Source organism: Hesperophylax consimilis, chromosome 18 (genome assembly GCF_061612785.1).
Source record: "Hesperophylax consimilis isolate HC1 chromosome 18, BYU_Hcon_1.0, whole genome shotgun sequence".
In the NCBI taxonomy this organism is placed as follows: domain Eukaryota; kingdom Metazoa; phylum Arthropoda; class Insecta; order Trichoptera; family Limnephilidae; genus Hesperophylax; species Hesperophylax consimilis.
The window spans coordinates 2,965,638-2,982,181 of NC_142853.1; the positions used below are offsets into that span (position 1 = coordinate 2,965,638).

The 16,544-nt window shown below is 34.2% G+C and overlaps 1 protein-coding gene across 1 annotated transcript in view; it reads right to left on the bottom strand.

Annotated features, from left to right (window-relative positions):
- Positions 1 to 259: 259 nt before the first annotated feature.
- LOC149415241 (uncharacterized) overlaps positions 260 to 16,544 on the bottom strand; it is a 238,352-nt gene continuing 222,067 nt past the window's right edge. Inside the window, exons 4-6 of the mRNA XM_089642334.1 lie at positions 3,020 to 3,176; positions 2,266 to 2,443; positions 260 to 1,242 (exon numbers count right to left, since the gene is read on the bottom strand). Coding sequence (XP_089498460.1) covers positions 580 to 1,242; positions 2,266 to 2,443; positions 3,020 to 3,176 — 998 coding nt within the window. The 3' untranslated portion in view covers positions 260 to 579. The remainder of the gene's footprint in view (positions 1,243 to 2,265; positions 2,444 to 3,019; positions 3,177 to 16,544) is intronic.

Here is a 16,544-nt window from a genome sequence, read left to right on the forward strand (position 1 = left end):
AGGCAGATGTTTCAAACTAGTTCTAAAAACTTTTTTGAAGCTTTCAATACTATCGGTGGGCACAAATACATTCAAAAGTGTCCCCTTTAAACCAGTGGCAGAAAAATTACAAAAATGGCGTTATTGATGTTGTTGTAGCTGAAAACGATTTTTTTTTCGAAAAATATTTTTGTACGAAGAATTTCACGAGATCCGTGAGGAGCACGGCTAAACCGAAATTTCCTGAAAATCTCCAAAAAAAATAAAAACTTAGAAAAAAATTCGTTTTCAGCGTTTACAACAACATCAGATATGCCATGTTTAATATTACTAGCATTCTAGTAGACCTCAAAGTCACGAGTCGCCACTGCTTTAAACTGATTTGCCTATACAATTATACATACACTGAAAAAATAACATTTACTCATTGGAAAGCAGTTGGTGTTCACAGATTACAAAATAAATATGTAATAAAATATGTTATGTCTTGAAAAATTTTAACATGTAAGGAAATAAAATTTTGATGGGTATGAAACACTTATTATTATAATAATTTATTAATCTAACACATCTTGTAAAAAAATAAAAAGAAGTAGGAAATTACATTGTAATTTTAGTGCTTTTGCTCTTGCCGTTGCAGTTATTGGATTTCTGAGTAACATTCTTACTCAAATTGAAATCAACTGAATCCGGGACTCCATCATTGCCTAGTGCGTCAACTACATGGTCAGCACCTCCACAAACTTTCGTTTTGCTTGGTGTAACATCATTAGTGCTTTTCGGTGTAGCATCATTAGAGTTGCTTGGTGTAACATCAATAGTTTTATTTGGTGTTGCATCATAAGTGTTGTTTGGTGTAACAACATTAGTTTTACTTGGTGTAGCAGCATTCGTATTGTTTGGTGTAACATTATTAGTTTTAATTGGTGATGCATCATTACCGTTGTTTGGTGTAAGAACATTAGTTTTATTCGGCGTTGCATCATTAGTGTTATTTCGTGTAACATCATTAGTTTTTAATTGTGTAACATCATTATAAGTAAAGGTTTCGCTACCATTTCCCCATAAAGCGGCAACGACCAGTGTTTCTGCTTCTGGGGTGGTATTACCATGTGAAACGTCTCCTGTCGTGGGGGAAAGATCGCCTTCAGCGGATCCGTTTCCAGGCAGGATTATTTCTTCCATTTCATTTTCGGAACTAGTATTGTCGTCATTTTTATTTCTGCATTCTAGGGAGATTGGCGGATTGTATGTCATTGGCACCTGGAAAAGATACAGTAAGCAATTAGTTTTCATTTTCATTATTCATTTTATCGACTGAATATAGTTCTGAAGCCTTGCAATATATGCATTTTATTTTAATTTTGACGGAAACGTCGAATGAGAATTAAATATTTTTTATTTATTTAACTTTAATAAAAATTAGGTAGTTTGCGATGTGATATTAAAAAGATTAATAAAGACTTTGTTTCAACGCATTCATTTATTTATTATTTTTTTGTCGACAAGTTAAGCTTAAACCAAGCTTCACCAAGAATGTGCCTAACTAGTCTGTTACGTACTGAAATAATTTAGATTGAAAATAATTTTATAAAACCCTATTGAAGCTTGAGTACGAGCAATACCTGGTTGACATGTAAAATATTCATTAAAACTCATTTGGCCGAGTGGAAGATTCTCTCTTTATGTTTGGTACGGCCCTGATGAGAGACCACCGTTCGGAAACAAAAACAAAGAAAAGGATTTAATTGTATTGCAAGTGGAAATATCTGAATAGCCAGGACTATACAACACCCCTTTCTTCTTTTCCTACCCCGCTTTCTCTTCATTCCTCAAATAATGATGCCTTGTTCAATTGCCTCCGGGAAGCTAGTACTCTTGTGCGGTGTTGCAAGATTTCAGTCCATTTGGGAGGGGAGTAACCAAACACCTCTGCCTTAGGTCACCCCAAGTGTTTCACTACGTTTGGTAACTTAGTTGGGGTGCCCGGGTTCATCTGCTGCGAGGAGGGCCAGATCAAGAGAGACTGGTTGACTCTCTCGACCCAGCGACTTGCACCGCATTTGAAGGGATGGATTTATGTGTCCTTCACTCCTGCACACACTGATTCTCAGATTTATACCCACCCCTTTTCCTTCCCAGAACTTCCTCTCATAAAAAATACCCATCACACAGAATAAGACGATACAGGCCCCATACCAAATTATTTTCCTCAGGGCATCAGTCCTCCTGTGTAAAGCTAATGTAAGAAAATAAAAAAATAGATACAAAGTGAGCGATGGTTACCATCGAGACAGCCGTGTGAGAAGTGGATCTCTGATGGTTAGCACGCAACGCCAACGTCATGATAGGCGCGCTTCCATATATAAGGCGGTTCCGGAACGAAGCCAAACACGCCAAAATAGAGCCTACTCCCAGAACGCACATCACTATTGCCAGGGCCAGGCGCGTGTTATTACACTGTCTGAAAGTTCAACAAGTGTTATTAAGATACATTTTGTAAATGGTATATTTAAAGATTAGTGTTGTTCACAAAGTTACAGAAGTCCCAGTGAGATTACGTATGTTCGCCATCGACTATCATCCTCTTCCTTCTCACACGTCTTGATGAAAAAGAAATAGACAGAAGACACTAGAACGATGACGTCACTTACGAACTCTTTTTTGTACAGCGTTTAGATAAAATTTTCAAAAAAAATATATATCTGCAATGTAAGTAACATACATAGTAAAAAAATACTTTCCCCTTTTTAAAATCATAGTTTTCTCTGACATATATAAAGAAATTATTTAAAACTAGTGTAAGGTGCGAGCCTTGTGGAACCCCATTTAAACACAACAGAACTATTTAAATCTTTGGTGATATTATTCAGCCGTATCAAACGAATTTTTGGTAAGTCAGTTAGTCAAGTTCATCTAGAATTCTTTCAACATGTTCAATCCATCGGTCTTTCACATCTACAGAATTTTACAATGGTTAATGGTTAATGCAAAGTTATAGTGCTATTTTCTGGCAATTATTGTGCTAGAATATACGTACTCTATGCCGTAGTGGTATCTGTCGACTATCATCTCGACAGCCATGTAGAGCAGGTGGAGTTGAAGCGAGTAGCTGAGTAACCAAAGGAGGTGGGACCACACGATGTGCCGGAAAGGCTCGCCGACTTCTCGGTAGAATCTTCGGTGGACACTCCAGGCTAGAATTTAAAGATTTTGTACTATTATATAATTACATAATTAGTATTAAAACAAACTTAATAACCTAAAACTACTACCGTTTATATTTTTTCAAATAATATATTGTGTTTCAAGAGATATCTCCATGATTTCTGTACCTAAAAAACAGTAATAGTTTTAAGCACGGACAAGCCACCCAGTGAGGCCAACATTACTGGAAATCTTTGAAATGTAAAAAATATTGTACCAAAAAAAAAAAATAATGTGTGTGTGTATTCGTTCGTTTCAAAATGTTCGTTTTTATTCGTAAATTCGGCGACGTTGGCGTCACGCCGGTTAATGTTGGTGACAGCCGTCTTACCAGAAAGTGCAGTTTTCTACGTCTTAATAACGTTGTAGCCAGTTGGAACCGTTTCGGAATGTGCGGTTCTAGACGGTTTTTAAAATCATTAATTATGGTATAATGATCAGAAACAGAAAAATACACACACATTTCACACATTTTTAACGGCATTCATAGTTAAAATACACCGTTGCATACCGACTCTAGTTTTTATCATGCTTCAGAATATTTTATGTTTTTTAAAAACCTTTTTAATTTATTTTGACAGCTATATAGAGTGTTGTCAAGGAGACATAATAATTTCCTTTCAATCTTGATTATATAAATATATTTTTATGTGAATACCGCACAAGAGTCCCAACTGCTCCCAATCGTCTAGTGCCAGTGAGACTATGGCATCTCCAATTGGATTATTTTGTTAGAATGAAGGTAGTGGGGAGGGAAAGGAGATAGGGAAGTACTTGTAGTACCTACCTGGCTATTCAGATCTGGTCACCAAACACGGCTAAAGCCATTTTAACGTTTCAATTCTGAACGTTGGTCTTACACCAGGGCGATAATGAAAGTATTTTCTACTTTGGAACGTGCCGAAAATATACTTATTATTATTTTAAATGCATAAATTATGAAATAACAAAAAAATAATCAAATAAAATTTACTTGCGCACGTCGGGATTTGAACCCGCGACATTTAGCTTGCTAGTCTTCCAACTGGACCGAGGTGGTTAGTATAATTATGACTATGCATGTTATACGAGTAGAAGAGTTGTCAAGAAATTTTCTTCAAATATTACAGATTTAAGGCTGCTTTAAAATGTGGTAAAACATTGTAGCTACTCCTAGCAATTCTAAAGTTACGCTATTCGCCCGGAAGGAAAACTCTCGATTATCGCGTTTATTTATGAAGCTAAAAAACCTTTTTTTAACTTTTTACAAGCTGCTAGGTGCCATCGACTATTTATGCAGGGTTTTATCTCGTAAGCCATTGGAACAGAAAACCCAAGATGGGTACTACGCCTGAAAAGAATCTGCCATTGTTGAATTCAGAATCGATACGCTGCAATCTTCGTGTATTTTCTCAGCAGTGTGCTAGAGCCGCCCAAGAATTCTCAATTGAGTCCCAACGTCATAGTCTCGTTGGTTCTGAGAAATGTAACTCTTTTGTGTTATTTGCTCTAATGTAAATAATCTCAACGTCCAATTCTCGAGAGAAACTAATTTGCTAAAAGTTGTATTGTACCTACAACTAATTAACTAGTCTAACCATTAACAACCCGATAACACAATACATTTCTAAACGGAAAGGATGTAAACAATTCCAATTTTATGATGCAATTAATGAATTATGTTCTGATTTTGTTTAAACAGAGAAACAACTAAAATATTGTCTAATTCTTCAGTGAAAGCATATTTATTTATTTAATATATAAGTGGGTACAGTGGTATAAATTACATATCGGTACAAAATATATTTATAATCGCAATCTCAACAAAGAAGAAACTGGTTCTTGTGCGAGTTACACTAATTATAAGAAAAATAGAATAACATTTTGCAACAGGTAAGTATATATTTTATATTTATATTAAATATTTCAATTGTTCCTATATTTATAATTATAATTGTTATATAACGATTATAAATTGCTATATTTATAATTGTTTCTATATTTTATTGAAACTTCTGGATCATCTATATGTGTAGGTGTACATACTCGTATATAGGATTCTGTTATATATTAAATATTGAGCAATTAAGAGAGTAATTAGAAACATCTAAATAAAGTAGAAATGAATAGAGACTGATAAAAAATATAAAGAAAGGGAAAAACAGGCAATTATTTAGTTAAATATTGAAGACAATATTAGTGATTTCTAAACGAAAATCTGAAACAGAAAAATCAAAAAAGGAAACGGTCACATCTGGGACTCGAACCCAGGACCCTTGTCTTTCCGGGACAGTGCTCTACCAACTGAGCTAATGGGACCCTATTCTCCTCGGTCACTTTTAACTGTATCATACTTCGAATAAGATAATAATATTGGTAGAGCACTGTCCCGGAAAGACAAGGGTCCTGGGTTCGAGTCCCAGATGTGACCGTTTCCTTTTCTGATTTTTCTGTTTCAGATTTTCGTTTAGAAATCACTAATATTGTCTTCAATATTTAAATATTACAATTTGAGGTTTTACTCAATAAAGTTATTCCGAAAAATAATTATTTAGTTAATTATCTCTAACAAGTATAACTTCAGTTTCAGTTTCAATTTGCTGATATCTTTATTTCAATCGGAATGTTGTTGAAATACTTTATTCCTAAATAGATATAATTGTTTTGCATTAGTTTGGTATTACATTTCGGTATTTTGATTTTGTATTGATATCTTTTTGATATGTGGGTTTCAAAGTTTTTGATGATATTTTATTATCTTTGTAAATTTGGATAATTGAATTTTTCTTGAAGATATCCTCTACTCGGGGCACCCTGAAATCTGCGAATAGCGTTTGTGTTGGATATGTGGAGGGTTTATTTAGAATTATGTTGATGATTAGCTTCTGGACCACTTTAAAAAAAAGTAATACTTTACATTTAGTATATAAACAAAAAAAAATTGAATAAGTTGAAATAAAGTTGGTTTTGTACTTTTATTGAACAAAAGAGTGAACCCCACATTGCTTCGATATCGCAAATGTCTTTTTGGTCGTCTCTGACTTTTTCCACCATTGACTATTATATACCACAACGTAACTGTTAAAAACTGCATTATATCGACTTTAATTCAACTCCGTATGTCATTCCGGTGCAGAGTATTGCGCTAAGTATTCATCGGGCGTCCCCGACTTTTCCTACCATTAAAACCACTCTCTAAACACTCCTGGCACTAATAAGATCAAACTATGAAATTTTCAGCGATATCGGTTGACTACTTTTCGAGTTGTGCGAGCCCAAATACACGTAGGCTGAATTTTTATATATTAAGAAGAAGAATTATTAAACAATCACGAGCAAGAATAACATAATAACATAATTTCTTCAATCCTTCAGAATTTTAAATAATTTTACCTACTAACGATTGTGAAATTTTTCAAGGAATTTCAGAACGCTTCCGAGGTATTTTAAATGTGCTGTATATTTCTTATTTTTGAAGTCGTCACAAAAAACAATAACATTTTAGAAACAAGATAGAATTATCTCACAGATCAATAATACAATTTTAATATCAAACATGAAAATGTTAACAAAAAAATAAACAGAAACACTTGGACTTGAAACGCCCATAATTTTGAAAGAATTTTTTATTTAGAAAAAATTCTCCTATTGCATAAGAAATTAATGTAAAAGCTGTCACATTACTTTTATGCCGTATAAAAAATAAAAAAAGTATAAATTATATTCAATTTGTTGTACTTTTTATTTAATTCATGGAATCAAGTATACATTATTGAGAAAAACTGAACAATTTTTTTTTCCAACAACGAAAAAAAATCCCATATGTATCTTGGAATTTAAAAAAAAGAAAAAAAAAACCTTTAAATGTCTGGACGCCTCAGTCAGATCTATCCTTATTTATTTATTTATTGGATGATTTGTATAGCGCCGCTTTTGTGAGATATCACCTCAGGGGCGCTTTACAGTTAATGCAGATATTACAAAAAAATATAAATATTACAAATTGAAATTGAAATTAAGTACAGAAACAGGTGACACGAAGATGGAGAATCTGCTGCAAGAATCCTAGGTGGTGAGGAAACTGGACAAGCTGCTACAGCGAGAGAGTGCACCGCGTCCACTATCAGTGCCAGCACGAGGTTCGTCACCCGTACAGGTATGTGTCTACTGCTAATAGAGCGCTGACACAATGTCCTCTCGTGGATTCAAGACCTTGGCAGCACCGCTGTGACGTTCGACGACGATAGAAGATGGAGACTCTGCTGCAAGAATCCTAGGTGGTGAGGAAACTGGACCAGCTGCTGCAGCGAGAGAGTCCACCGTGTCCACCAACAGTGCCAGCACGAGGTTCGTCATCCGTCCAGGTATGTGTGTGCTGCTAATAGAGCGCTGACACGATGTCCTCTCATGGATTCCAGACCTTGGCAGCACCGCTGTGACATTCGACGAAGGTAGAGGATGGAGACTCTGCAGCAAGAATCCTAGGTGGTGAGGAAACAAGACCAGCTGCTGCAGCGAAAGAGTGCACCGCGTCCACCAACAGTGCCAGCACGAGGTTCGTCATCCGTCCAGGTATGTGTCTGCTGCTAATTAAGCGCTGTCACAGTATCCTCATATAGATAACAAACCTTGGCAGCACCGCTGTTACGTTCGGCAAGTCCATCTCCTTGTGCACTTGTTTCTGCTTTTTGTTCCGGGCTGTAATGGAACATGATGTTTGTGGCTAGTAATCCCTGCAGAGACTTGAAGGATTAAATTAGATATTCAGAAAAAAAACTGTGATTAATAATATACTGTCAGTTTGTTTATTCATTTGAGTCATTTGCAACCATTTTTAGGTTTCGATGATTTTTTAAACGCCTCGCAATAGATATAAGACATCGCTGTTCAACCTTATGGGCTAATCAATGTGAGGCCAATTCGATACGGCAAAGACCACTCTCGTTAATTTCAGATCGAAGATTTACTGAACGGGCGTATCATTAATCACCTCGGTAGCTACTTGTTTGTAGATATAAAAAATATATCGAACGTTCCATCCCTACGGTGTTGTTTATACCCATCAAATATAGCAACTACATTTTTTCAGGGTTAAAAAGTAAAAAGGGTTTACATTGGACAAATATTTTTTTTTATTAGTCTAACACATATATTTTTATTTTTTTCTAAACATTCCTCAATTTAGAAAATTCCTGTCTAGGATAATTTATACGTTTTCATGTGGTTCCTATTTAGTAAAAAAATAGGGACTATTTTGGGTTATGTTTTGAGCGTGAAAAACCGTCATCCCTACGGATACATTATGAATGTAAAGGAAAATATAGGTACTAATTAAAACCACGATTTTCATTGTTAAATATTAGAAAGTGGCGGTTTTCTCTAGAGGGGTGGTTCTCGTTTGTGCGGTGGACTCCCTTCCCGAGTCCAAAATGAATTACAAATCCAGTGGGTGCGTTATGAATACCAGCACCTACGGGATGTTCCGTCATATTTAAAGGTTCATGCAAAATGTATACATATATACTAGTGGCGCCAGAGCGGTAGACTTACAAACCTTGGAAATCTACTCGCTGCCTGAGTGCGCAGCACCTATGAAACTCTGTTAACCTATTGATATTAAGCTTATAGCTTGGACGGAGTACTATTGTTTCTGTGTTAGAAAAAATAGTACTGTGTTATGTTGTAAGTTTAACATAAGTTAATGACTGAAAATGTTACTTTTGTTTCTTGCATAAATTGTGATTTCCTATTTAAAACCTACGACATTATACATATTTTTCTTTAGCAACCAACCTTTTAATGAATCGCCGAACTGTATATTGTTGCTGTGTGATTTTTTAAGACAGTTGTTTTTTATAAATTCGATTAAAAAAAAATCCAATTTGGAAAAAGAAAATGAAAATAATATTCTGTAAAAATATTATATTATAGCTAGGTACGTACTTAATTGCTTTTTAAAATTATTATTCATACAATTAGTTCAAATCTTGAAAAACACACTTCAATTTAAAAAAAAATTGAAATCATTGAACGTGAATAACTTCACGCAGGACTAACGCACATCGCAGACCACCAAAATTAGAATGTTTGATAAGTGAGTGAGATAGAGTGAAGAAGTAATTTAAAACGTTTGAGGTTGAGCGTGGATGAAAAAGAGCGATTTTAGGTTCCAGAACCAAGGAACTTGCCGCTCTCTCAGATCCCCGTCCCCGAAATCTTCCAAGAGAGAGAGAGAGAGATAATTATTTTGTATGAGGGTCTATACATTTTTGTGGTTCAAAAATGTTAGTACCGATGTCATAACGGTTATATTTACTTGGCGTAAAGGTCGGAAGCTCATGGTCGTAAAACTTGACCAAGATTAAATTTCTCTGGGGACATCATCATTTTAATTAGACACTTAGTTCTTGCATAGTAACAAGTATGGTTACGTGAGTGAATTTCGCGAAGTGCTTATATTTAAATTATGATCTGAATCTTTACAACCTTTTCCCAGTCAAAACTACACACGAACGTATGGAGCCATTGAGACTATGGTATCCCCAATTGGGGTGTGTTGTGAGGCTGAAGGTGAGGAAGGGAGAAGGTGGGAATTCTGGCTACACATATCTTGTCACCAAACACTGCTAAAGCCAATTCAAGCAACGTTTCTATTCTGATTAGTGGTCTTTCACCAGGGCGATACTGACATTATCTACCACTCTGGAACGTGCCGTAAGTACCTATACTATATACGAGTTTATATTATTTTAAATAAATAAACTGCGAAATAATACGAAATCGAAACGATTTGAACCCGTGACTTCCGGATTCGTATCCAAGGATTGTAACCTCTGAACCACGGGTGCGTTTTTTGGGTGGAATCCTTGATGACTGTTAATTATTAAGGTGACATTAGACTCTAATAACGGGTGTTTGCTCGATGCCTACTTTTTTATTATTTCTGATGAACGTATTACTAAAATCTCAAATGTTTCTAGAGCGATCCCTCCGAATGTAAGTAATTTATATTTAAGATTAATAAAAACAGGACCTTACCTCAGAGCTACAATTAGAGGCGTTAATGTTTGCTAATATCTAGTCGAAACTTGTTCCACTTTTGGAACGCAATAAGCGATACGTATAAACCGGCTTCGGTAGATTAAGTTAGAGCGTTGGGAGAGTTGGAGGCCAGTTGGAGGTTAAAAAACGGAACTTATTTTTTCGTTTCATCTCTCACCTAAATATAATACATCTATGGACCTTACCAATAAAATGTCTTATGTAAAATGGTTTGAAAATTTTATAAAATGTTTTTCTACTGTAAAATTACCGGTGAGCACCATATTTTATTTTTCTACGAGATGAATTAGTTACTTTCCAAGGGAACCCTTTAGAAACATTGGATATTTTAGTAATACGTTCATCATAAATAAATAAAATAAACCCCACGGAAAGATCTATTTTCTAGGCTTGCTAGGGCAAAGTCGACCATAGGTCCGTCCATTATGCCGGGCCGCACGTCGAATATTGTTTTTACACTAATTCATTGTTAAGATTCTCACTTTATTTTTGAGATTTCATAAGGCAACTTTTACTTAGTAATATCTCGTCTTAAGGTAGTTGATCTTTTCTGGTGAACTCTGGCGTCACGAAATCTGGTCAGATACCTATTCTTTTCAGTATATCTAGACCAACGCAACATTAACACCACGACTAATGTGGCTAGATATTTTTGGTCTGAAAACTGCATAGAAGATTTGTTTGAACAATTTCGCCAGAGGTAATGAAAAATTGAGCTTATTTCTGGCACACAGAAAAAAACGATCTCTCATTGCCTTCCTTATAGGATTCTTGCTGCAGAGTCTCCATCTTCTATCTTCGTGTCACCTGTTCCTGTACTTCATTTTACTTAACTTCACTTTATTTTTGTAATATTTATATTTTTTTGTAATACCTGCATCAATTATAAAGCGCCCCTGTGGTGATATCTCACAAAAGCGGCGCTTTACAAATTGTCCAATAAATAAATAAATTATTTTATGTCCACAGAATAAAGAAGAAAACGAGAAGTGCGATGTGGGTCTGTATCATGATCAAAAGGTCTGAACATTATTTGCTGAAAACTGTATAAAACAAAAGATTAAAATTCGTTTATGCAAAATCTTAAATATCCGAAATATAGAAAGTTCTTCATCGATTGCTTTTAAATTTTGACACAATGTTGCATTGGAATACGATTATTTTTAGATATATATTTAGATTTAGATATATATATGTCATTTGTGACAGGTACAAAACATGCTTTTTTAATGGCGTCATTTGTTGGACGTAAAAGCAACACGCGGTATTGTTTCTTTATCAGCATAGAGGTACAGCTAGTATCATAATATATGCGCGTTTCATCACCGTTACTAAATTTTCATTTCGATCAAATAGAATACCGATATACGATGTCAAGTGTAAGAGAGGTAGAGCGCGTGCTAAATGGGATAGAACCAAAAGGTACCAATTCAGTTGCGACATCACACACAAATAACTTTAGAGGTTAATTGATGGTCTTACTGAAATCGATAATCATTTACGATGGTTCAAAGATAATTAAAGCGGTGACGAGGGTCTAATGAAGGTTGTGTAATTACTAATTACATACAACGTCTCCAACCTTCAAATGTTAAAGATCAGTTTGTCACGTATAATGCCAATGGTTATTTCAGTAAATCTTAATCGAGAAGATAATGTTTTAATTTTGTAAGGATATTAAAATAATGAGAGTTTTCAAGTGAATATCTTCGTTATTAATGATATTGCACAAACAAATGCTAGTCTGTCGGTATAGGCTTTGTAGATGATTTTGAATAACAAAACCTACTCTATTACAGTCGATACAGGCTTTGTAGATGATTTTGCACAGTAAAACCTACTCTATTGCAGTCGGCACCACGACTGAAACGGTATAGGATTTATCGATGATTTTGCATAAAAAAACCTACTCTATTACAGTCGGTACAGGCTTTGTATATGATTTTGCATAAAAAAACCTACTCTATTACAGTCGGTACAGGCTTTGTATATGATTTTGCACAGTAAAACCTACCATATTGCAGTCGGCACCACGACTGAAACGGTACAGGCTTTATTGATGATTTCGCATTACAAAACCAACTCTATTACAGTTGGTACAGGCTTTGTAGATGATTTTGCACGATAAAACCGACTGTAATATTACATTCGGCACCGCAATTGAAGGAGTATAGGCTTTGAAGGCGATTTAGAACAACAAAACATCCGATATACATTAGGTAAATACGCTTCTGGACAGCAAGACTTTGTTGCCAACTACGTCAATAGATATTTTACTTCCGATATGAACAGGGCCTTTTATTTGTTGTCACGTAAAATAGATCTGTTGAGACTATAGTCGTTAAACCATTTTCTTCTTGGAACGACTCTAGATCTTTTGTCTTGAAAAAAGGCGACAGATTTTCGCTGCGTGGGTAATTCATGGGGTTTATTTTCCTGTTTAATGGCATTCCAGTGGTCTGCTCCTGTGTTTGTTGTAGAACTTTGATGTGAAACTTGTCTATTATTTTATTATTATGGTCCAAGAAGCCTCTCAAAACACCACTGCGCAATCTTTGAAAAACCAAAAACAAAAAAGTAGATCATTCTTAGTTAGTTAGTATAAAGTTTAGTCATAGTGTTTGAAAGAGTGAGTAGGAAAACAGTGGGCAATATAGTTGTGAAAGACGAAAACTTGGAGTAGGTCAATGAGTTTGTATATTTGGGAAGTATGTTTAAGAGAGACTGAAAGGCAAATAGAGATAATGAAAGAAGGGTAAATTTAGAAAACTCCATTAATGGAGGACTGAACGCGGTTGACGCTAACAAAAGTTTTCCAAAGAAACGAAGCTAGCAGTCCACATTGTAGTGTTGGTACCTACCCTGATGAAAGGCAAAGAGGCATGAAACTGGTAGAGGAATGATGAAAGTATACTGAGGGCTGTGGATATGAGATTCCTGAAGCGTATGCATGGTAAAATCATGTATGATCATTTGAGAAATGTGGAGATTCGAAAATAATACAAAGTTAATGTAAGCGTAATGAGTAAGATTAAGAAAGGGACGCTGAGATGATTTGTGCATGTAGAGAGAATAAGCGACGAACAGAGTGTAAAGAGAATATATGAGGCAAATGTGAATGTGACCTGGCACTATCAAGTAAACCAAATACTCGAGTGGGCCCATGTCGAGAGTCAGAATAACAGTATGTGTACGTATGAGACGATGTATGAATGTGAATGGGGCAAAGAGTGTGTCCCAAGACCGAGTTGTTTGACGGTCCGTCTTCTCTGCCTATCCCTGCGGATTAAAGACTTGATGTTTAGTTAATAATTTAGTTATTTATATCACACTATAACATATCTTTTTTTATTTTATTTATTTGGGAAAATCAACAGATTATTTACATATATAAGAATAAACTAAATAATAAAGATAAAATCCAATAACAGATTTTCACTTAAAATTATAATAATAATAAAAAATATTAAAACAAAAAACTAAGGGTTCTGTACCCGTGGCCTGAGAAATTTACAAAAAATACAAAATTGTAAATAATAAATAAAAAATAATAACAGATCTAGGAACACAAATAAATTAAAATTTAACGTTAACTCATGTACTAATATACTAATAACCAGCTAAATTTCAAAAATTTAAATTTAACTGATATACTAATAACCAACTAAAATTCAAAACAAAATGTATTGTAAAATTTCAACACAGCAGCAATCAATAAAAGCACTACACAATAGCAATAATAACAATATAATAAATGTATACCTACAACTAAATTGAACACATGAGTATAAATTGGAAGGTAAGTAACTGGAAAGGATTCAAAGCAATAACATGATAACTTCAAGTAGAATATTTAAAATTATTTAATGTTAGTTATTACATATCTTTTAAAGGTTCCTAAATTACTTGAGAATATGTCCATATCATTAAAATTCTTATTAAATATACTACAGGCTCTGAATATAAACGCATTTTGTCTTATATTAGTAGAGCATTTATGGAGATGAAAAAGTGATTTTTCTCTAGTTCTAACGCTCGGGACTCTAAAATTAATTTCAGACAGAAGGGGAGAACAATCAATAAAACATTGATAATTTTATGGAGATATATTATATCTGCGGAGTCTCTTCTAGTTTTTAATGGCTTAAGTCCATAAAGGTCCATCGAGCTGTTTACGTCAAGGTTTGAATTTAGTTTGAAATTTAAATGATGGACAAATTTTCTTTGGATGGCTTCAATGCGATTTATGTAAATATTATATTGAGGATTCCATATGGGAGAAGCGAATTCAAGATGACTGCGAACATAAGAAAAATACAATATTTTAAGTGTTATGATATTATAATAATTAAAATAAAATAACTTTGTTTAAATACCACTTTATTGTATATATTTATAACCAACCGGTTTCAGTTCAGCCCGAACCTTCATCAGGGTTAATAAAAACATATGTTATGATATTATTAAATTCTTTTCCAATACGGAATAAGAATCCTAGCATTCTAAGGGCTTTCTTATCAATCATATCAATATGAGCCTCAAATGTAAGTTTGCTGTCAAGTATAACACCTAGATCACGAATTTGTGTAACTTTTTTGAGTAGTTGGCCAGCTATATGATAATTATGGTCAAACTTAATTTTATTTCTAGTGAAGGTAATTACATAACATTTAGAAGTGTTCATGTTGAGACGATTGCGGATACAATAATCATTAAGCCTATACAGATCTTCTTGTAGTTTAAAGCAGTCAATTATAGAATTAATAGGCAGGAATATTTTCATATCATCAGCGAAAAGTAGAACATTTGCATAATTAAAGCATTTTATAATGTCGTTGATGAAAATTGTAAACAGTAACGGTATCAAATGATATAATCGCGTACGCCGTAATGCCATGAAACTTTCAAGAGGAAATTTATCAAATAATAATATTTGTCAAATTTGAAATAAAAAAAAACATTATTTCACAAATAAATTAATCAATATTTTAGTTTGTCGAATTCAACGAGGCTCGGAATTTTAGAAAACAACGACCGTTCAAAGTGAAACAAAATTCTTCCAGTTCATTCACGTCTGTTTTGATATTTTGTATAGGTTCGTTTGTATTCTGACATCGCCAATATTTTAATTTTTCAATGTAATTTTTATAATTCCCAACCCGTTCAAAAATTCTCTTCAGAAACTAAAATGAAAAGTTTTTGCACATCTTCTGCCGAGTCAAGGCTTCAATTTTATTTTAACTTTAAGATAAATAAATGCTTCACGACCTTCCGGACTTGTTATTAAAAAAATATCTCTTTTGTGCCATCTCTACCGAATAAATTTATTTGTTTTCCTTTGAAAATTTCTTTCTGTGCACGTCTTTAAATAAACATACTTTTTTCATTGCGCGTGTACTAAACCGACAAAATACAGGGTGTTAACTATCCCGCAGCCAAGTGGGATAGTAAGTTTTTAGATTTTCACGGCCAAAAGCATTTTTGTTGTTTGTTTTTGGGGTGTTATGCCGTGTTGCGCTAACTCCTTCTTTAGCCGACGTTTCGGACAGCGTTGCAGTGTCCATCATCAGGGCAGATCCGGTAGATCCGAAGATGTGTGTTCTAAAGAAGGAGTTAGCGCAACACGGCATAACACCCCAAAAACAAACAACAAAAAAGTGGGATAGTATTTAGTACCAAAAATTACTATCCTCCTTATATTAGCTTAAATACTTGACATATCATTTTAGTATTTTACGTATTTCTGCGCAAACACATAAGTTACCATTGATAATATAAAAGCCCACAAGACAGAAAAATGCATGGGGTCGTCGGAGACCCACTTGGTTACAGACGTTTTGTTTGGCATCTTGGCCTGTCAAGAGTTAATGGACGTACTTGTATTACTTTAACCAGTGATTACTGGCATTATTTGTAGTAAAAAAATTGAGTGAAATTTTTTTGATTTAACATTTAAAAAAATTTAAGTGATTATTTTTTATTTTATTTTGGTTATGATCAAATTAAATAAATTTCTTCCACATGTCGCCACTGGTCACTCAGCCTAGTAACCGACCAACCCCGCAGATCCAATATCAATAATCTATCCAATACCTACTGATTATAGATTTAAGAAAAAAAAAAAAATTATTACTGGATTCCAAAATTACATTTTTTTTTACCCAAAATAATTTCAGGAATCACTGGTTCAATCAAGTACGTCCCTTAACACCCTGTATATTATTAATTCAAAACTTTCTCTTAAAAAATATTGTTTTTAAATATTAATTATATCACTTCTTCCAAGCTATATACCTACATTTCATTTATTTAAAACG